The sequence below is a fragment of the Ictalurus furcatus genome, chromosome 28 (genome assembly GCF_023375685.1).
Source record: "Ictalurus furcatus strain D&B chromosome 28, Billie_1.0, whole genome shotgun sequence".
In the NCBI taxonomy this organism is placed as follows: domain Eukaryota; kingdom Metazoa; phylum Chordata; class Actinopteri; order Siluriformes; family Ictaluridae; genus Ictalurus; species Ictalurus furcatus.
Window position 1 is genome coordinate 2,645,383 of NC_071282.1, and position 21,687 is coordinate 2,667,069.

At 39.2% G+C, this 21,687-nt stretch overlaps 3 protein-coding genes across 6 annotated transcripts; 1 reads left to right on the plus strand and 2 right to left on the minus strand.

Moving 5' to 3' along the window:
* Positions 1 to 225: 225 nt before the first annotated feature.
* On the minus strand, positions 226 to 15,313 carry LOC128603450 (phospholipase D1-like). 3 transcript variants are annotated; one of them, XM_053617883.1, is made up of 9 exons: positions 14,839 to 15,313; positions 13,824 to 13,960; positions 13,361 to 13,444; positions 12,798 to 12,879; positions 12,556 to 12,666; positions 12,236 to 12,433; positions 12,000 to 12,117; positions 11,786 to 11,911; positions 226 to 2,489 (listed from the first exon to the last, which is right to left on the minus strand). In XM_053617883.1, the coding sequence occupies exons 5-9, from the start codon at positions 12,577 to 12,579 to the stop codon at positions 2,365 to 2,367; spliced, it is 591 nt and encodes a 196-aa protein (XP_053473858.1). In that variant the 5' UTR covers positions 12,580 to 12,666; positions 12,798 to 12,879; positions 13,361 to 13,444; positions 13,824 to 13,960; positions 14,839 to 15,313; the 3' UTR covers positions 226 to 2,364. The 3 variants fall into 3 exon arrangements, with proteins under 3 accessions (XP_053473858.1, XP_053473857.1, XP_053473859.1); XM_053617882.1 differs by having other exon boundaries at positions 12,757 to 12,879; XM_053617884.1 differs by lacking the exon at positions 226 to 2,489 and adding an exon at positions 10,352 to 11,226 and having other exon boundaries at positions 12,757 to 12,879.
* Positions 9,652 to 10,374, plus strand: LOC128603455 (phospholipase D2-like). The gene has a single exon (XM_053617890.1). It carries the CDS (start codon positions 9,811 to 9,813, stop codon positions 10,063 to 10,065), a length of 255 nt encoding a protein of 84 aa, XP_053473865.1. The 5' UTR covers positions 9,652 to 9,810; the 3' UTR covers positions 10,066 to 10,374.
* A 3,167-nt stretch (positions 15,314 to 18,480) lies between the features above and the next one.
* Positions 18,481 to 21,354, minus strand: si:dkey-111e8.4 (uncharacterized protein LOC793802 homolog). Of its 2 annotated transcripts, XM_053617881.1 has the most exons (5): positions 21,104 to 21,354; positions 20,333 to 20,464; positions 20,009 to 20,230; positions 19,439 to 19,541; positions 18,481 to 18,824 (listed from the first exon to the last, which is right to left on the minus strand). In XM_053617881.1, the coding sequence occupies exons 1-5, from the start codon at positions 21,145 to 21,147 to the stop codon at positions 18,729 to 18,731; spliced, it is 597 nt and encodes a 198-aa protein (XP_053473856.1). In that variant the 5' UTR covers positions 21,148 to 21,354; the 3' UTR covers positions 18,481 to 18,728. The 2 variants fall into 2 exon arrangements, 1 of the variants encoding a protein (XP_053473856.1); XR_008385012.1 differs by lacking the exon at positions 18,481 to 18,824 and having other exon boundaries at positions 19,522 to 19,541; positions 19,652 to 20,230.
* Between the last annotated feature and the right edge of the window lie 333 nt (positions 21,355 to 21,687).

Here is a 21,687-nt window from a genome sequence, read left to right on the forward strand (position 1 = left end):
CCGGCTTTCTTAAAGCCCCGTTTTATTCACAGCTCCAGTATTTGCCTTCAATCGCCTCTAGATGGCGCCTTGAAGCGCACTGATAGTTTACTGGAGGAACGAATGAACGTAATATGAATGTAAAAGTTCATGAAGGAATTAAATACTTATTAACTGTTAACACAAACTCCCTCTCTGTTTAATAATCACAATTGGATGACTAATGAGGAGGGAAATTATTTTAATTTTAAAGTTTTTTTTTTTTTTACAAACATAATTAAGCAAACAAACATACAAAGAAAATAAAAGTAAAAAAAGAGAGAAAAAGGGTGGGGGCTGACAGCCTACTAACAGAAAATGTCCACATAGCACATGTGCAGGATTTATATGTTAACATTCATTCAAACTATTTCCTTTAAAACAGATGTTTCATGTAGCGTCCATTTATGTTGAAAAGCATCCTATTTCAACTGCAGATCAGCAGTCATCTTGTCAAATATATATACACAATCCCAGTTCCAAAAATGTTGGGACGCTGTGGAAAATGTAAATAAAAACAGAATGCAATGATTTGCAAAGATCATAAACCCATATTTTATTCCCAATAGAACATAGAAAACATCAAATGTTCCAGCTGAGGAAATTGTGGATAAATCCACATTTTTAGCCCAAGACAAAGAGACAGAAAGTTTGGTAGATGTCAAAAAGTAAATAAACTTTATAGAAAACCAATAAAGTGTGACAGTCTGCAGAGAGTCCGAATTATGCAAGCACACAGTGCATTTTATATACCTTCCTCCAAAGCGTATCCATCTTAGGCAGGGTTTTGCCTTTCCTCATTAAAAACAGACCAATCTTCTTTGCCACAATTAAATATTCACGTCTATGTGTTATCTTAAATTTGTGGCACATGCGCAGTTAGTTGTTTTTTCTCCACACGATTTCATGAGGTCATGGTTTCTTCTTTTTCATAAAAAGGTTTCACACAGGCTTGTGTGTCCTGACCTTGATCCACACTCGCCTTTTAGGCCTCATTCTAAGTCGTTAATTGGTATCAGGCATAAGTTATCTGCTCCTGTGGAAGAGGATACAGGCTGGTACAGAAAGAACAACTATTGTACAGTAAGTCACAGAGTTCATCCAACTCAATACACACTCAGACTATAACTCGATGAAATGTTGTTCTATGGCTTTAGATTATGCTTCTAACTATTGATTATACATATAGATTCTGCTTTTTAACTAATATTGCTTATTGGATTATGCTTAAGTAATCATTCAAAATGATTACATGTCATAAATATTTAATATATTTTCCCCCCTCTGGGACTTACTAAGTTCCACCAAGCATGAGAGAGTAATCTCACTATCCAGTCCCTTCATTAGGGATTCACTCCATCCAGTCCCATCATTTACACTAACTAGTGATCTATGTAGGAGTACGTAAGCCAACTATCAATGACCAAATCCTGAAACCACTCTCTCTGGAGACCACAAACAAACATCTCCTCTCCCCTTGTCTAGAAAGGAGTAAAAGATTCTGTCTTCCTTTCCCTAACCATAAAAATCAAGCGTGAGCATGCATTTGGTTCAGCACTTGCCTGTGGTTGTGACAGTTATGTAGAATACACAGTAGATTGAGCACATAGCTGATACAAGTATAGACTAATAAACATGAATACAAAACAATTTTCTCAGTTTGATTACAATGATAAATCAGACAGTGATAACCCTGCCTCTAATCACACTTGATTATATTGTAATAGAAAATTTTTTAAAAAATCAAAAGATAGAAAAATGGAAAAATGGAAAAAGCAAAAATAAAAACTCCATCACATCCTTTCTCAGGGAATGTGCTAACAATGTTTGTCTCGACCCAGACACTTTGCATATTGCAGGGGGTCACCTTTGGGGAGAGGATTTTGCTAACACTTACACCCAGGGCATGGTTCATCAAACTTCTTCTTCGTCCTCACTTGAGGAACTGGAATCTGTTCCATCCTGTTGCAGCTGATCAGAGATTCAATCTGGCTCACTGATTGTCTCATTCAGCTTTAGTTCAGTAGTGTTTTGGAGGCCAGTCAAGGGCTGAAGAGTCAACTGTGGAAAGGTTGTCCTGGAAGGGACGTCTGCTTGGGCCTCTTTCTCCTTCAGCAGGTGTATCAGGCTCGTCAGAACCACTCTCAGCAGCAGGGGCCCTTATTCCCTCCTGCTCTGTTGGTATGACCCCTGACTGACCTTCTCCTTTGCCATCGCCTGAGACTGCCATTGGTTCTCCCTTACCTTCATTTAAACCCTCTCTCATGTCTTGGCTTGTTCTTTCTTCTGCAATGTCAACCACTGGATCGTCCCCTTCGATCACCTGATCCTCTTTTCTCCTAGGTCTTAATCTAGGTGCTCACTTTGTATGGCCCCTCGCTTCTGGGCTCGAACACCCCTAGATACACCTGTTCTCCAGGAGTCACTGGACAAGGAACTTCTGTTTCCTCTCTCAGTCCCAAGCTGTGTTCCTGTGAATAGATAGCAGTTAGATATCTATTATAGATAGTCATACATAGCAGTTAGTTATGGCATATATGCTCTCCATCTGCAATTCCTCCAGCGGAAGCCCTTCATAAGGACCTCTCAGATATGGCACAGACATGGGTTGACCCGCAAGCATTTCATGAGGTGTAAGATGCTTATTTCTGTTAGTCTGCATGCGATGGGTCATTAGTGCAAGAGGTAGAGCATCTACCGAAAGGAGTTCAGAGTCAGCACAAATTGCGTTAAGCTTAGCCTTAAAGTACCACTTACCTTTTTCACTATTCCCTGTGACTGAGGGTGATAAACACTTCAAAATTTTAATTTATTCACAGTTACTGTAACACTGTTTTTTAAACAAACACTGAGCCATTGTCAGAGATAATCTGAGAGATAAAAATTTTTTTAAAAAAATAAATAAATCCTTGTGCGTCCCTATGGACGTTTGTCTTTTTCTTTTCATTTTAAAAAATCATTTTCTGTGTTAATGCAAACAACATACAATTTGCAAAAGGTGTGTGTTTTTATTGGAATTTTTATATTTCACTCTCATTTGTTTTCAGAAATCTATTTTAAACTAGGTACACAAAATAGTTACACTCAGGACCTTAAGGACAAAAATGTCCCCATTGAAACCTGTTCAATAGGCAATATTTAATCTCCGTGACATTTAAGCATAAAATCATGCATTCTGTGTTAATAGGCTTTTATTTTGTAGACAAAGGTTCAAAACATTGTGTAGTATTTTCTCAGGTTTGTTTTTGCCATGTTTGTAGACCGCAGTGCCGGATGGGAAAGGTAGTCACTTGTTTGCTGTGACCTGACACAAATATTAATATATAATATTTTTATGACAGTTTCTGGGCCTATGTGTAACTTTTTTAATTGATCCATGGGCTAATGAAGCCTAGTATTACATATGCACTAGGGTTTAAATGACGGAATGCTGTGTGTGTGTCTGTTTTTCAGAACTCTAAGATGAAGTCTAAAGCCAAAATTTACCCTTATCTGCTGCCGAAGAGTCACAATACTGCCGCTTTCTCCGATTCCGATAAGCCTTCCGACGAGTCTGAAGAGGACAAAGCAAATGTGCAGGTATACACAGACAGACACCCACACACAGACAGACACACGAGACTGGATACGTGTCCAAAAATATTTTAATATCCTCAGTAATTAAACACTAATTACACTGTTACACTAACACTGAGCTCCTCAGATGACCTAACTAATATCTAGAACAGGGGGGACTGAGAAATTAACTTTCAGCCAATAAGAACAAGGATTTTCTTTCCTTTTTTTTTTTTTTTTAGAGTTACTTTGCAAAGAATTTAGTCATAGTCTTGCTTTTTCCCTTTCTCTTTTTGAAAATTTAATCCTCTCTCTCTTTTTTTCTTGTTCTCCATTGTCAGGTGCTTCGCTCCGTGGGTTTGTGGTCAGCTGGGACATCCGAATGTTCTATACAAAAGACATACATAGAAACCATCAAGAACAGCCAGCACTATGTATATATTGAGGTAATACACACACACACATCCCCAGGTGCTTGGCTCCATGGATTCGTGGTCAGCTGGGACATCCGAATGTTCTATACAAAAGGTGTATGTAGAAACCTTCACGAACAGCCAGCACTACATTTACATACAGGTAATACACATACACACACACACATCCCCAGGTGCTTCACCGGCCGGGACACATGAAGTAACACTCACACACACTTTCACGTACACTGATGTACAGAAGACACGTCTCCTTCACTGGGACTGATGTACAGAAGTATCTTGACAGTGTTGTGTTTGTTCTCCTCAGAATCAGTTCTTTATTAGCGTTGATGAGACTGCCGGAACTTCTGCTGCTGATGAAACTCTTGTGATGAGCAAAGGCATAACAGATGCTATTGTTGATAGGATCCTGCTTGCACACAAGTACGCGTGTGTGTGTGTGTCTGAGTATGGGTATGTAGGCTTTTCCATTTGCTTTGCAGTCATCTAAATTTAACGCTTTTGTGTGTGTGTGTAGGAAGGGGCAGAAGTACAGAGTGTTTCTGGTGATTCCTCTACTGCTTGGGGTCAAGGGAGACATCAGTAAGGGAGGAAGCATCAACATGCGCGCAATAATGCATCATACGTACAGGTACACACACTCTTTCTTTCTTTCTGCCTTCTTCCTCTTTGCAGTACAGTACTTTTCGTACTCTACTTTATTCCTTTTCTTTCTGTACTTTACTTTCTTTTTTTCACAACCCCAATTTCCAAAAAAGTTGGGACAGTATGGGAAAAAAAGTAATTTGAAAATTCAATTCACCATGTACTATATTGAAAACACTAACACATTATTTGATGTTTTACTTTGTGAATTTTATTTATTTTTGAAAATACACTAATTTCAAATCTGATGACTGCAACACACTCCAAAGAAGTTGGGACATGTGAATTTCATGTGCATATAAACCTCGTACTGGTGGTAACAAAGATGTTATGTTTCTTTTTGTTTGTTCAGTACGATTAATCGTGGAGAAGGTTCCATCATAAAGCGACTTGAGAAAAAGAGTAAGTGTGTGTTCTCCGAATCTCAGCCAGTATTGATAATCAGTATAATCAGTATTGCTTATTGTGATCGTCATGATGACTGTTCCTTCTCGTGCTCCAGTGGAGGTAAATGGACGCAGTACTTCTCAGTGTGTAGCGTGTGCACACACTCTGAGCTCAACGGCAAACCCATCTCTGAACTCGTGTACATCCACAGCAAACTGCCGATTGCTGACGACCTCTGCTACATCATAGGTGAGACCTTTCACATTGACTGTCGTTAAATTCCTTGTCCCTAATTTAAATGTCCCTAAATTTACCACTTACGGTAAAGAAAACACTAGTTTGGTTGCCATCTTGTGGTCTATCCTGGAAATTTGGGTTTAAACCACAAAGTGTGTTAGTAAGTACCGTAATTTTCAGACTATTGAGCGCACCTAAATATAAGCCGCATCCACTAACTTTAAAAAGAAACTTTTTGCACATTTAGGCCGCACTTGTCTATAAGCCGCAGGTGTCCACGTTGTAACATGAGATATTTACACAGAAAGATGTTACACAGAAAGATTTTTTTAACTTTTAATTAAATACGTACCGTAAATGCTTTTTTCCCGAACAGTGCCTGTAACACGGCTGGTTAAAAAATTAAAAAATACAGTTGTCTACCAGTAAAAGTCATTGATAGCCATCTTCATCTTGCGCACTAAAACCACTAAAGTCGTCTTCTTCAGTGTCGGAATTGAACAGCCTCAGAATGACCGGTACTTCGTCACACACTTCCTCAGTCTCTCTTTCGTTGTTGATCTCGATGTCACTTGCGTCTCGAGGCAAATTCGCCCTTGAGCTTGTGCTGTCCTCTTCATCACGCAGCAGTCCAGCCTTTCGAAACCCGTTGGTGATGGTAGATTTTTTGACACTGCTCCACGCTGTTCGGATCCGCTGGCAGACTTGAGAAAAAGTTGCTCTTCGCATGCTATTTCCTTCTTCGACAGCCAGATCGATCGCCTTTAACTTGAAAGCTGCATCATATGCATTTCTTCGTGTGTTTTCCATGATGAGGGGGTGTGCATGAAGTGCAAAATGACTGATCTGAAGAATTTAGTGTGAGTGCGTTTGATTTAATTCGAATAGCGTCACTGGTCCACTGTGACCTGTTCGGTAATTTCATCGGTCCGATGTGACGAGGATAAATGTCTTGCCGGCATGAAGCTCGTTAGCCCGTAAAAATCCATAAATTAGCCGCATCATTGTTTAAGCCACAGTGTTCAAAGCGTGTGAAAAAAGTAGCGGCTTTTAGTCCAGAAATTGCGGTAAGTAAGTCAAATTTTCTCCAGTTTTATTCCTCTTATACCACAGCAATTACTATTTTTATATTGCTCACACAACAAAACGTCATACATTTATCCAGGGTTGGCTCCAGGGCATTCGGAATGAGGGGGGCCTCGATGTGTCGGGGGAACCTACCTAACTAAAATAATAATCATTTGAAACAAGTGTTATTAAAAAGTATCATATTTTATTGTAGATAGACTCCTTTCCTGGACGTCTCTGGGTAATTAATGGTAGAGGCAGCTGGTTAATTTTGGGTTGTGAGTAGTATAACGAGAGGCTCACATTTCATATTACCTTAGCCAGTAATTATTACAATAATAATAATAATAATAATAATAATAATAATAATACCACTCTACTAAATTTATTTTTGTATGTGAATGTAATTGGCTGATTATGACTGTATGTCATGATGTTAAGTAAATTTTTTGTGAACTTCTACTCTTCATTCATACTCAGTATTCATGGTAAAACGAAATTGTTTTACAAGATTGTTTAAAAAAAACAATATTTAGTTAATTATTAATATTTCAAGAAGTAAGAGTCCACAGTGGCGTGGTGCTGAAATCGCATTTCGGGGGTGGGGTGCTTACCAGAGGTGAGGGGGCACAGTGATCTAGGGGTCTGGGCCAGTCCCCCTGGGGCCCCCTTGTGGCACAGACACTGCGTTTATCCATTTATAGTTACACATTATGGTGTGGGACATTTCACAAAACAAGTTATCACAAAGTTCCAAAGCACTCACACTGGAGACTCCTTCCAAAAATGTTTGTTTTTACTTCTCCTCCCTGAAAACATCAACAGTTGTTTGTTTTCTTTGCTAAATAAATTTTTTTGTTTACATTTCTTTGATTACGTGGCATGCCCGTCATCCATGTCCCTGTGACTGAGCTGTTACTATTAGGGATGCACCGAATGTTCGGTGAAAAGGCCGAATAAATTTGACCGAACAATGACGTGTTTCATGACACGACGAAATAGCCTAGCAACCAGAGTGAGTGTCACGAATGCCACGACCTCCACTTCCGGCAGTGTGCTCAGAGAGATGAGGGGGCGTGTGCATGCGCAAGCTACATGCACAAGTGCTCAGCGAGCGCATGCTCTTCGGATGTTGACAGCCGTGACAATGACTACGTTTACATGGACAGCAATAATCTAATTATTGACCTTAATCTAAGTAAGGTGACAATGTGATTAACGTGTTTACATGAGTCGCTTTTAGAATACTCCTGTCATGTACCCGTTTTACATGTTATTGATCATAATTAGATTAAGAGCCCGCGTCATTATGTCACCGCGCCACGCCGTCCGACGTCCCTCCAGAATTTCACCTATCAACATACAGTTCGTCTTCGTTATGGGACCGTATACAGTTTTGGGTGTTTTTATTTAATTTTTTATGAACGCTTCAAGTGCGGTTAATTATTAGTCATGCTGTACGTGCAAATAGACAACCGCTTGAAGCCGTGGGCTGCGTCTCAAATCGCATACTTACCTACTGTGTAGTAGCCGAGATGCATGTATTTTTCCCCACTACAGGCCTATAGTAGGCAAGTATGCAGTTTGGGACACAGCCGAACTCTCTTGTTCGCGGTAAAACGTAAAACAGCCGTGTGTGATCGTGTCCTGTCGCAAAATGCAGTGAAAACGCTCACACGACGTTCATTGATTTGAGGTGTTCACATGTCTGTAATGCACGTCCATAATGCGACTAAAACAGGAGTACTCCACACGTCTTAATTCGATTAGAGCTTAATGAGATTATGACCATAATTAGATTAAGGTTGCTGTTTACATGGTAGTTTCTTAATCAAATTATGGTCATAATTACATTAAGAGTGGATTATTGTTGTCCATGTAAACGCAGTCATTGTTTACTGTGGACGTGCGTTTGTCTCGTTGCTGTTCCGGAGTATTCTGTCATTTCACGAGATGTAAGGGAGTAGAATACAGAAGCAGGTAAAGACATACTTATTTATGGGCAGGCAGACAAATCCAAATCGTAATCCAAAAAACATAGTCAAGACGGGCAAAGGGTCGGGCGATTGGTAAACAGGCATAAACGCGGCACAGCAGGAAGCAAAGTCGTGGTCACAGAAAACAGGGTCACAACACAAAACAAGAAACATGAACTAGTACTAACCAGTGGGGACTAAATGAATTAATCTATAGTTTAAACTAGCTAAATCTATCAAGGAACATAACATTAACAACGTATCTAACTATACTATATCTACTATAATACTCGGCGAGGTGTACAGGGACACGAGCGGTATATACCCCCAATATAATCAGCCGTGTATAACCCAATAGAACCATTTTCTGCACTCTTTTTAATGCACTTTTTGGTTGTAGTCTACAGAGTGTTCCATTCTTTCAGCAGTCAGTTACAGACCTAACATCGGCTATTCAAGGGGGGCTCAAAGATGACCACATCAAAATATTTTTATTTTACTCATTTATTTATTTAAAGTTATATTGTGCCTTGTTAGTAGCCTATGCCCGCTGAAATGAAAAAAAAAATGTTGTGTTAAATAAATATTTTGAAATTGTAGTTTTTGTAATTGATTTTTTTCTTTGAAAAGCAAGACAAGATAGTAAAAAGTACATTTTGACTATTTAATTTATGCAATGGTGGAAAAAAATGGCTTCGGCCAAGAATTATTTCGGTGCATCCCTAGTTACTATAGAAATGATGATATATTAATTTTAACGATTATTAATATGAAACTGATATGAATTGCTGTCAGAACTAGTTTCAGGGTTGCGCTTGTAGAAAATCAAGCCACATTGTTTGACCAATCAAGAATTGTGAAAACAGCACTCTAACGTCATCCGTCAGGTTCGGCAAACATCAATGATAGAAGCATGATGGGAGATCGGGACAGTGAGCTGGCCGTGCTGGTGGTGGACAATGCGATGGTTCAGTCCCGAATGAACGAAGGAGAGTATAATGCTGGATCTCTCACATTCGCTTTGCAGAAGGAGTGCTTCAGGTGAGTGAGTGACTGAGTGAGTGGGTGGGTGGTATTGTTTGCTGTGTGTGAGGTTTTTGAGACTCTGAGGCACAACAATGAGATTATTCACACAAACACACACACAGCTGACTACATCAGAGCTTCCTGTGCGCGTCCTCCTCTCCTGTTAATTAATTTTCTTCTCTCTCTGTATCTGTCTCTCTTTCTTCTTGTCTCTTTCTCTGTATCTGTCTGCCTGTCTCTCTCTCTCAGGGTCCTGCTGGGATCTGATTCCAATCCCACAATAAATATCGATGACCCAGTCAGCGATAATTTTTTCAACGAGGTGTGGAACAAAACTGCCCGTGAAAATACCTCCACCTATGAAAGAGTGAGTACGAGGCACACGTATGCGGCCTCGATGACGACGTGAACAATACGAAAGAAAACTATGTAGACAGTCTATTTGTTGAAAAATTGGGGACTCTATGGTACAACTCCCTCCTCTTCCTCTGCAGGTTTTCCAGTGCCTTCCTTCAGACTCGATTCACAATCTGCGCGAGCTGCAGGAACACGTCAAAACGGATACTTTGGCACAGAGCGACCCGGAGACGGCCGCTAAGGATGTGTGCACCATCTGCGGCATCCTCGTCTACTTCCCCCTGGACTTCCTGTGCGAGGAGAATCTGCTTCCTCCGGCCGTCAGCAAAGAGGGAATGTTTCCTGAGAAAGTCTGGACATAGCGGTCTAGCGGACACCCTTTCATTATTGAGGGTTATTATGTAGGAACTTGGAATAAGAAAAAGAATTGAAACATAACCTGACATTTGAAGATAGCTGAATGTAAGGAAGAATAAGGTGAACTGTTTGTGCAACGTATGTGTGTCAGAGGGTGAGAGAAGTTGGGCCCTATGAACACTCATGAGAGCATGCACACAGGAGTCATGCATGAGCAGTCAAAAGAATGCACACACACAGAAACTGATTTGAGGCAGGTTTTGTGTATTGGCAAGAGAATGCATAGAGAAGTATTACTTTTTTACAGAAAGTGGTTTCACATGACATTCCTGTGAGTGTTACTTCATGTGTCCCGGCCGGTGAAGCACCTGCGGATGTGTGTGTGTGTGTATTACCTTTATATAAATGTAGTGCTGGCTGTTCGTGATGGTTTCTACATAGCCCTTTTGTATAGAACATTCGGATGTCCCAGCTGACCACGAATGCATGGAGCGAAGCACCTGGGGATGTGTGTGTGTGTGTATTACCTCAATATATACATAGTGCTGGCTGTTCTTGATGGTTTCTATGTATGTCTTTTGTATAGAACATTCGGATGTCCCAGCTGACCACAAACCCACGGAGCGAAGCACCTGACAATGGAGAACAAGAAAAAAAGAGAGAGACGATTAAATTTTCAAAAAGGGAAAGGGAAAAAGCAAGACTATGACTAAATTCTTTGCAAAGGTCTATGATTTCAATTAATTTGTCAAATTATTTTTCTCAAATGAGACTCAAATTAGGAATAACTGCAAATGTAACTCTAAAAAAAAATTTAAAAAAGGAAAGAAAATCCTTGTTCTTATTGGCTGAAAGTTAATTTCTCAGTTCCCCCTGTTCTAGATATTAGTTAGGTCATCTGAGGAGCTCAGTGTTAGTGTAACAGTGTAATTAGTGTTTAATTACTGAGGATATTAAAATATTTTTGGACACGTATCCAGTCTCGTGTGTCTGTCTGTGTGTGAGTGTCTGTCTGTGTGTGGGTGTCTGTCTGTGTATACCTGCACATTTGCTTTGTCCTCTTCAGGCTCGTTGGAAGGCTTATCGGAATCGGAGAAAGCGGCAGTACTGTGACTCTTCGGCAGCAGATAAGGGTAAATTGTGGCTTTAGACTTCATCTTAGAGTTCTGAAAAACAGACACACACACAGCATTCCCTCATTTAAACCCTAGTGCATATATAATACTAGGCTTCATTAACCCATGGATCAATTAAAAAAGTTACACATAGGCCCAGAAACTGTCATAAAAATATTATATATTAATATTTGTGTCAGGTCACAGCAAACCAGTGACTAACTTTCCCATCCGGCACTGCGGTCTACAAACATGGCAAAAACAAACCTGAGAAAATACTACACAATGTTTTGAACCTTTGTCAACAAAATAAAAGCCTATTAACACAAAAAATGCATGATTTTATGCTTAAATGTCACGGAGATTAAATATTGCCTTTTAAACAGGTTTCAATGGGGACATTTTTGTCCTTAAGGTCCTGAGTGTAACTATTTTGTGTACCTAGTTTAAAATAGATTTCTGAAAGCAAATGAGAGTGAAATATAAAAATTCCAATAAAAACACACACCTTTTGCAAATTTTATGTTGTTTGCATTAACACAGAAAAAGATATAAAAAATGAAAAGGAAAAGACAAACGTCCATAGGGACGCACAAGGATTAAGTTTGACCTCTGTCCTTAGTGAAATTCCAGCGCTGAATAAAGTGGCGCGAAAGGTCGCTGGCTGCCTTCCCATGGACCATGGCTCCGAGGTCACGCCACGGGATGCGCGGCACCATCGTCCGGTCCACGATATCTGAGTGAGAAAATACATTACTACTGCAACTGCAATACGTATACTCCTGCATGCATGCTAGCACAACTCAAATAGTGCTTGGTGGTACCTTCAAAAGGTTTGTCTATCTGTGTCCAGTCCTTCATGAAGAAGTTGTTGTAGTCCTTTCCTAACCACAACAGTGTATTTTTATCACCCGCTCCGCCAGCGACAGCCTTCCTTTTAGTCTAGAGAGATAGAGAGAGAGATTCACAATACAAAACAGAGCATATTCTATAATCCATGATATATAAGTAATATATCAGGTTATAAGTAGTTATATAAGTAATTCCTTGTCATAGCCACCTTTGGAACTGAACATGCACCCTGAATATCTGTGCCCGATACTAAGACGTCAGTTAGCCTGTAATTACTGTCGTCCCATCTGCCGAAAGCAAGGTCCAGCCCGCCCATGAAGGCCATCGACTGATCGATAGCCACCAACTTTTCATGGTGGGACCACAGGAAGACTCCGGAGGTCACGTGGTTGGGATGACGCATAACCTAGGCAACAGCAAGATAAACAATCAGAAATTACCATCACTACAAACAAATAAACTAACAAGAAGGATTAATTCGTAAAAAAGTCTTAGTATAGTGTAGTGTGTTTTGTGCAGGGTTCACACCTTGATGTAATTGTGCAGGTCCATAAAGGTTCTCTTACTGTACTTGCTGTCAATGCTGACGGTAAATGGAACCTCTTTGTACAACAGTACATAAACCTTTACACCTGCCTCCTGAAAACACAGACACACATACACACACACTATGAGGGAAGAAATCAAAAGGAAACTCTCCATTCACTGTCTCATTATTGATTTGCTCACGTTCTTATCTGTGTGCTGAAAAGCACAAATCTGCTGCTTACGGCTTTGCGTTTGAGGATCTGGTCAAGACGCCATTGGTTATTCTGTGCTGGACGCTCCTTGAGGAAAATTTCGGGACTTAACCTGAGAGAAAAGGGAGAGAGGACGAACACGAAACAGCAATTAATCCCCAGACCGCAAAGCTCACAACACAGAGTCAGATCTCAATGCTCAGGAATTTAAACCAATTTAAAACTGGACAGGACAAAAACGTAAAAACCCCAAAAGCTGTGAAGATAAGATAAGGAGTCCAAGATAAATCAATATAACTGGAACGATCTAGATTCATAAACGTAATAGAAGGTGCACACAAAATACACAGGAGGTCCAAGCTATCAGCAGCATGTCTACAATGGAAATCTACTTTCCAACAGTAATAATAAGCCACTTGCCACGTGACTTAAACTGACATTTAATTTTCCAGGTCTGACAGAGTAAGTAGAATCTGTTCTGTAACAAACATCAGCACTGAACTATGGCAACAATAACAGCACAAAAACTAAACTAGAGTCTATTAACATGCGCCACTCTAAACTGGCACTGTGTGCATTGAGTGCGTACTGACCACCAATCAGTGATGAAGATCTCCTCCTCCGCCTTCTCCAGTGCGTCCGTCAGGTCCGCAAAATACCCACTCCCGTTCACGTACCTGTCAATCAAATCCATCAGTCGCTCACTCCATCTTTAACAATGTCACTGAAAGAAACTAAACTCTTCTACATCTCAACACCAAGAGAGAATGCGGCTACGCTGCAGATGCACAACAGCATGTAGTATGTACTGTATATATTTACTATAAAAAAAAGAAGGTTTTTCTATACTGTAGTTTTTCTCTAGATTACATCACTATAAACCAAATCATATATGCACATATACCTGTACACTGAAGCATGCACTTAATTAAAGCTACAATTATAATTAAAAGTATACATGCACATGCTTATACCTGTATGCGTGTCTGTCGTATAGTTATGAAGCACTAAGTATAGTATAAATTATAATAAAAGGAGCATGCTAAGGAGATGTACCATTTGGTATCCGAGTTGGGTCTAGGAGGGGCGAAGCAGCCAAAGTCTTGAGAAAATCACATTGTAGAGACAGACACCATATCTCCTCCTTCCACCATTGGGCCTGCCTGTAACTACTACATTTAATGGTCAGTTCACTGTGACCGACCACACAAACACACACACACACACACACACAAACGTTAGCTTCCCAAAAACTACAGGAACAATTCTTCATCGATATGATTGCTACATGCTAACAGCCTTTTTATGTTCCAGGAGAACTGACCGTGTGTCAGGTGCACCATCATCAGGTACGTATACTGCACATATATAAAACACAATGAGCATTTGGCTTTTTTCTTCTTTTTTGCAAAATCACATTACAATTGCACATTACTAATTACATATTATACAGAATTGTTCAAAAGTCTAGGCATAGATGTATATGTCTACTACGTTGCTCAGTGTGTAGAAAAATCACAATATATACACACACATATATATATATATATACACACACACACATATATATATATATATATAAAATAAAAGACCATTGTAGAATTTACTATTTACAGGCATGTGTTGGGTAAAATTCAAGACTTGTGTTAGATATGTTGAACTGTGTTCCTGACTCTCCTAATGGCATTGTGTGGTTTATATCTGTCATAAATAACACCAACAAAGCCCTAATAATCAGTAGAATTGACTGCTGAATTATGCTTCTCCCCACACCTCTGTAGTTAATACAAGATGCTCTCCCACAGCAGCAACAGGATAGATAATGGAGCCAGTTCACAACTTGTGCACTGTTATTCGTTTTAATTCTGCCTCCCTGGTTTAGCACCAGGATTTTTCCAAATTTCACAACACTAATTGATAAAAATTTTGCTGAAGTATTTTACTTATATTTACTTCACAGTTTGGCTGAATTCTTAAATCTCATTTCTCCAAAGCCGTTTTTACCAGTTTAAAAAAAAAAAAAAAAAAAAAAAAAACCGAAAAAATGGCATTATCATTATACAGTACATACCTCGTCGATAAACTCGATGTGTGTCACTCTGAAGGTCAGTGGAGTGTTAGTAATATGCCAACACTCATCGCTTTTGTTGGAATACGCCATGAAAATGAGGGAAAACACAGAAAAAAATCACGTCCTTTGAACAAAATGATTTTTCGCTTTTGAATGGGTCAGTTTAAAATGATGCTTATATACCGTTTGAAAGTTCTAGAATGTTCTGGGCGTAACCATGCACTTTGGGGGGTGGTTGTGTCCCCCCAATATTATGGAAATACCAATCTGTCCCCCCAATATACAGTAAAAAATATTTTCTATATGTCCCCCTTTAATGAACCCTGCCAACGGATCTGTCTTTTCTTCATCTATTCTATTTATTTATGTCTATTCCTTTTTTAATATATTTCCGTTTGCTAAGGAAAATAAGTGTGTCCCCCCACCTCCAATTGTACACTTGGTTTCGCCCATACTCAAAGCTAGTTCGGTGATATATTAGCCGCTCAGTCTGTAAGAAATGGAGACAGTATCCAAGTGTAGAAAAGTGCAGCAGAACATACGGGCTTTTATTCAGACACTCAGTAACTAGATACCTAAATAGTAGGTGACCTTAGATTAGTGTAGAAGGCATCATACCATGGCTTGGTTTGTTCTTAAGAACGTCAATGAACTGTTGATATTTTCACACCCATGAAGTAGGCTAGGCTAACGTCAGTTCCAGTTATTGACCATTAACGGTACATTCACGTGCACATCCTCCCGCCGAGTTCGTTGCCCCCCCCCCATGTCCATACCATGGTTACGCCCTTGGTCTTGGCAATCTTCTTATAGCCTAGGCTATCTTTATGTATAGCAACAATTCTTTTTTTTCAGATCCTCAGACAGTTCTTTGCCATGAGGTGCCATATTGAACTTCCAGGGATCAGTATGAGGACCTGCGTGAAGTTGGCCCCCCACCAACACAAAACGTCGGCAGAATAGTCTCAATTGTTTGTGCTTCGTTTGTGCTGTAAAAAAAAAAAATAGTTTCTGCTGCTTTGGTTCTGGAGATATTAAAAGAATATTTATAGGTCATCCTGAGAGCAGCCCCCCATGCTCCAGGTTCACTCCAGGTGACATCACCGCACCATAATTCAATGCCTAATATCTTCACTTAACTTCACGCAGGTGTATGAGGGAGTGTGAGAGCAATGACCAAATTTAACACACCTGCTCCCAATTCACACCTGAGACCTTGTAACACTAACAAGTGACATAGCACGGGAGGGAAAATGGCTAATTGGGCCCAATTTGGACCTTTTCACTTAGGGGTGTACTCACTTTTGTTGCCAGCGGTTTAGACATTAATGGCTTTGTGTTGAGTTATTTTGAGGGGACAGCAAATTTACACTGTTACACAAGCTGTACATTCACTACTTTACATTGTAGTAAAGTGTCATTTCTTCAGTGCTGTCACATGAAAAGATATAATCAAATATTTACAAAAATGTGAGGGGTGTACTCACTTATGTGAGATACTGTATACATTAACATTAAGTTAACCTTTTTTGAACTGAAGGGAAAGGGAACTGAAGGGAAAGGGAATTCAGAAAAGTCTGCTAGATGAGATTTAAGACCAACCTTGACAGTTTCTTTATTTTCAATATTTTTGACAGTAAGGTTTTGTCTGTCGCAGTGTCGCCATGCTTCAGGGCACAGAATGATGACGCCATGCTTCAGCAGCTCCTGAGACGATCATATCTCTTCCACAGCCGGGCCAGTGACAGCACAGACCTGACTCTCTTCATCTCCTAGTCTAATTTTGGTGAACCTCCCAGGTGATAATGCTACCACAAACAAGAACAACATGCAAATATTCTATCAAATATAAAGACACTAAATTATGCATGTAGAACTAAATAAGCACCTATTTTGATAGGTTGCTCATCGGCAGGTTCACTCCTTCGGCGTTTGTACACTTCCAGAATTGTGCAAGCACATTGGAGAACATGAGATATGGTGTCACTCATCTGCACGTTCTCCTCCACCCACTCAGCCAGAATGGTGTCGCCTGCAGGCAAGATTATGTAACATTGATGTACTGTCTTATGTGCAAATATGTTTTGTAACATAACTTTCCAGAGTAAAATAAAGATACCTGTGTGATGCACTACGTAACCGCCTGCAGCATGGATACCTGTAGTGTAGTTCAAACAAACATTACAATCTGCTCAGTTCAAAATGTACTAAGAAATTAGTGCAGGGCAAAAATTCATAACTTACATGCAGCTAGTTCTGCAGACCTGTGGTTGCATAGCCATGGCCAGCGTTCTGTAAAAGAAAAATGACAAGAATAAGAAAACAAGAGTACTCCAGCAAAATACATTTAGTGCAAAAAACACAGAGTCTAAAATTAATTTGTCTAAAATGGTGGTATTTTCCTGTTAACTAAATAATAGGATAATCTACCATCCACTGCACTTACTGAAATTAGCACCTGTTATTGGCCATTTTTAGGTTCTATAATATCAAATTACTATTTATATTCAAATATAAATTTACATTCAAATTATTAAAAAAAAAATATTCAAAAAGTACCAAGATGAGACTATAGGGTGAATTATGTGACCAAGTAAAAAACCCTGGTCTGGTAAAACTTTTAAAGAACATACAACTGACTACGCCTGCGCCACAAATATAAGGTATCATATGGATATGAATTATTAGTTAAGGGAATGGAGATTGGTTTGTTTCTAGAAAGGAAAAGTGAATGCACCGCCTAGTCACTTTGTAGACGCTTCCTAACTCACACCGCATTCTCAAGCTGACTTTATCTCAGTGTACGTTTACACGTCCAGTGTTTTTATTAGGTTGAGGGTTTGCGCAGCACTGAAGGAAGCAGAATGTCATTTATTTACATCTTCCTTTTATTTCTCGCCTGAACATTCGCATACCATGATCTTCTCCTTGGAAGAAAGAGGAGCCTCGAGTTCAGCTGCAGTCCTCCATCCCATCCGAGGTGGCACTGCTCGGCCACGCCCACGCCATGCACTGATTGCACTGAGCGCGTGTGACGAATCACGTGCGATAACATTCTCCATTTTAATACATCTAATACATGAATTTTAATAACAAAGACAACACAAAGGCAGAATGTAGAATTTATACAGTGAAAATATCCCATGGAGCAGGGTCTACTGACATCCGTCACAGCCTTATTAGAACTCCACATCCAACACTCTACAGAAGCCCTGAGCAGCTCATTCATTTCTTTCTGTTGTTTTCTCCTGATCTCGACTTAACAGAATTAGTTTCATCGTAAAAACACAATTCTATTGTTTATATACAGCGACTGGTCACTGATTTATATCACGCTTTTGCTTCAGTAATCACTCTGTGAGTCTGTGTGGTAAAACATTTTATAATCTCTTTAATTTTTCACACCACCTTAAAGCATCTTATCAAAAATCTTTAAATAATAAGTAATAGAGTAATCATATGTGACATTAATGAGGATTTCTAATAACTCAAATCACAAAAATACAATAGAATGAAAAATAAAACAATAACATTAGTACAGTAAAATACATTATTTAAAATAAATAAATAAATAAATAAAATACAGTATAGGTAGCAGTACATAGAGAAATCCCACAGAATAAAAGACTACAATAACACTGATCCAGTAAAAGACATTTTATAAAAAGACATATTCATAACAGTACATACACAGAGAAAAGCCAGATCACACATTGAATTAAATCACCAGTATCATTATCAAACTACACAGAAGTGAACTGTGGTGATGAATTATTTACTCATTTTAACAGCAGCAACTATTAGTTATTTCAACATTTAATTAAAATTTAATTCATAATGTAATAGTTGTGTGAGGTGGGACTCGAACAGAGGTCGTCTTGTTGTCAGCATCAACAGACTTTTACATCAAAAATACAAAACAGATGCCTATAAATCACGTGTTTCTCTTTATTTCTCCTTTCTTTCGTAGTCGTAGGTTTCAGGTGCTGCAGGAGGCAAAAATAAAAAATAAAATGCAGAAAAATGAAATACCCAACTGCTCCAATAAAATAATATAGAAGAACTTCTCTCAGTCTTAAAGAAATAATAAATAACAGCTTTAACTTTTCTTTGTACTTTTGTCAGTTAATTTAAGTTTGAAGAGACTTGACAAATCACAGATTTTTATTTTTATTGTATTTTAGAAAAAAATCCCAATTTTTACAGAAATGGGGTTAGTATGTAGTTAATATGTGTGGTTACTGAAGTTTTAGGGTTTAAAATAGTTTAGTATGCAAACTATAATTTGTGTTGACTTGGTTTCCCTGATAGCTCTTGGCTAATGTGATACCAAGGCATAGACTACACAGCTCTAGCTACAGAACATGTTCAAAAACACACATTTTTACCACAGATCAGTTTACTCTGGCTAAAAAAGATGACTTGCCAATTCTGAACACATATACGATGTATTCTTGTATAAAATATAATTCCAGATTGATCTATATTCAAATTCAGACCTATTAAGGCATTAAATGAGAAAAATGTAATTTCATAGGAAAAAAAGTTTTTAGCATCCATAGAGCATTAGGGCACAGAGTTTGAGAGCATTAAAACATACCTTTAAATGTGGTAGAGACACCAAGACACCAAGGTCAGTTACTATACACCTGCTGTTCCTGAAGGAGAACCTGAGCGAGCTGAAGAGCTGGAACCAACACCATCTGACCAAGTATATTCAATGATGCTTTAATGGTAGGCTAGTTAGCAACAGATGCTTTTAGTGAATTAACATTGCTTTGTTCATATGAATTTGGAAACCAAGCACACGTACAAGCAGACTACTATTTAAGAAGGGGTTAGTAAACAGGAATACATCTGACTCGTTGAAAAACAACACGTAGCAGAACAGCATACCTACACAACATATATAAAGCAAAGAAAGACATTTATGTTCATTATTAACGCAGTAAACTTGTCTTGTATGCAGTCTTATGATAAAGCAGGGTAGAACTGCAGTGTTTCACTATCACTAGAATCGTTTTCTTCATTATCAGTAATCCTGATTGGCTCAACTGTAGCGGTCACCAAGTGTTCAGTGGGATTTGTAGTTTGCAAGTCCAGTGAGGTGACTTCCTCTCCAATAGGGAGTGCGGCGTCTGTTGTTGTGTGATAGGGAGATAAAGCGTACATCTCCAGTTGATCTTGAGAAGTAGAGGCAACCTCAGCAGTTACAGCAGAGACACCAAGGCCAGTCGAGCCTGCAGGACCTGCAGTGGAGCGGATTTGGCTCGTTAACATCTGAACAAGCTCTGAGGCATGTTTCTGCTCTGTGATGATCCTCAGGGTGAATCTGGGTTTATGGTTTCTACCTGAACCTGCAAAAGGCACGATCTCGATTTCTGCCATTTTCCTGAGAGAGAGAACAAGAGAGGAAATCAAGTGCCAATCAAGTGCATGTGGGCATGTTTGTTCATGTATATGTGTAAGTGTGTGTAGGTGTGTGCGTCAGTACTGTCTTGTTTTGTATGTGCGACGGCGCCTCATGAGACAGCAGACCGCAAAGATGGAAATAACTGTGAGCGACAGGACCACCATAAATACGATGAAAATGTCAGATTTCAGCCACTCAGACATGGAGCTCACCCTAGTGTCAATCACACACACACACACACACACACACACACACACACCAGACTTTACCTGTTCCATTCATAACGACAATGATGTATAGTAACAAGGCAGAAATACTGTATTTAAGTGTTTTGTTCTGATATTTTCTAAATAACTGAAGTATAAATGCATTTGTCAAATTTAGCCTTACTTAATTACCTTTTTAAAAGTAACCAGCTCTTAAAAAATGCTGATAAACGTCTACATACACCTTCAATACTTTCTGCAATACACACTCTTAAGTTAAAAAAAATAAACCCGACCGGTACTTCTAGGCGGTCTGACCACTAAAACGACTCTGCGAGTCGACTCCCAACATGTATCACAAGAAAGCGATTCAAAGAGCCGACCCAGAGAACCGACTCTTTCGCGAACGATGCCGCTGTTCCCTTAAACTAAAGGGAGCTTGCGTGAGCTTCACGCGCGTCACCGGCATCTGAGGCTTGTGTACATTTACGCTTTTTCATTTAGCAGACGTTTTTATCTAATTACAAATGAGAAAATACAAGCAAAATATGTAATAAATATAATAGGAACGTAACATCATGCCTATTTACAGGCCTGCCGGATTAAGCGCGCGCTTCAGGTGATATAAAACGGCACCTGTGATCACCTGCTCAGTCTTCCGGTCCGGTCCGGTCCGTTCTCTCCCAGCATTATAAAATCCTTTCAAAAGTCTTCCAAAGTGTTACAGGATAGTAAGTGAGATACTTTTGTTGTAAATCATTGTTGTATACTTCATTTAACTGAGATGTTTTCAGCAGCAACTTTAAGTTTAACACTTCCATATACTTCAAATGTCAAATTCGCTGTAATATACAGTCTAATTCAAAGCAAAAGAAGCCTGGGTCACTGGAATAAAGTCGGTGTGACGTTGGAGGTTCGATATTCGGAGATATGCAGAAATTAAGGGACCGTCTCTAAAGTTACATACCACATTGTTATACACGTTTCTAACTTCAATAGCATTTGAAGGGAATGACTTACAGTCATATAACCAACTGTACAGTGTTCATCTGGGTGTCGGGTATGAGACACACCTTTTAGATTTCTGATATTTATCAAAATAAACTATATAAATATTGTCATGTATTTTATTACTGCATGGGCTCATACACAAAATATACCATTATTTAGAGCTCAATAGCATTTGAAGGGAATGATGTACAGTCACAAAATCAAGTGGAAAGTGTTCAT

What these genes read in the sequence shown, in the direction of transcription:
- LOC128603455 (XM_053617890.1), top strand. Translation starts at nt 9,811, where the DNA reads ATGGTACAACTCCCTCCTCTTCCTCTGCAGGTTTTCCAGTGCCTTCCT.
- LOC128603450 (XM_053617883.1), bottom strand. Translation starts at nt 12,579, where the DNA reads ATGGACCTGCACAATTACATCAAG. An exon ending in ACCTGCACAATTACATCAAG is followed by an intron (nt 12,434 to 12,555) that starts GTGTGAACCCTG and finishes GCTGTTGCCTAG; the next exon opens with GTTATGCGTCATCCCAACCA. An exon ending in GATAGACAAACCTTTTGAAG is followed by an intron (nt 11,912 to 11,999) that starts GTACCACCAAGC and finishes TTTCTCACTCAG; the next exon opens with ATATCGTGGACCGGACGATG.
- si:dkey-111e8.4 (XM_053617881.1), bottom strand. Translation starts at nt 21,147, where the DNA reads ATGCTGGGAGAGAACGGACCGGACCGGACCGGAAGACTGAGCAG. An exon ending in CGCACATACAAAACAAGACA is followed by an intron (nt 20,231 to 20,332) that starts GTACTGACGCAC and finishes TCTCTCTCTCAG; the next exon opens with GAAAATGGCAGAAATCGAGA. An exon ending in TGTCTCTACCACATTTAAAG is followed by an intron (nt 18,825 to 19,438) that starts GTATGTTTTAAT and finishes TGCCTCCTGCAG; the next exon opens with CACCTGAAACCTACGACTAC.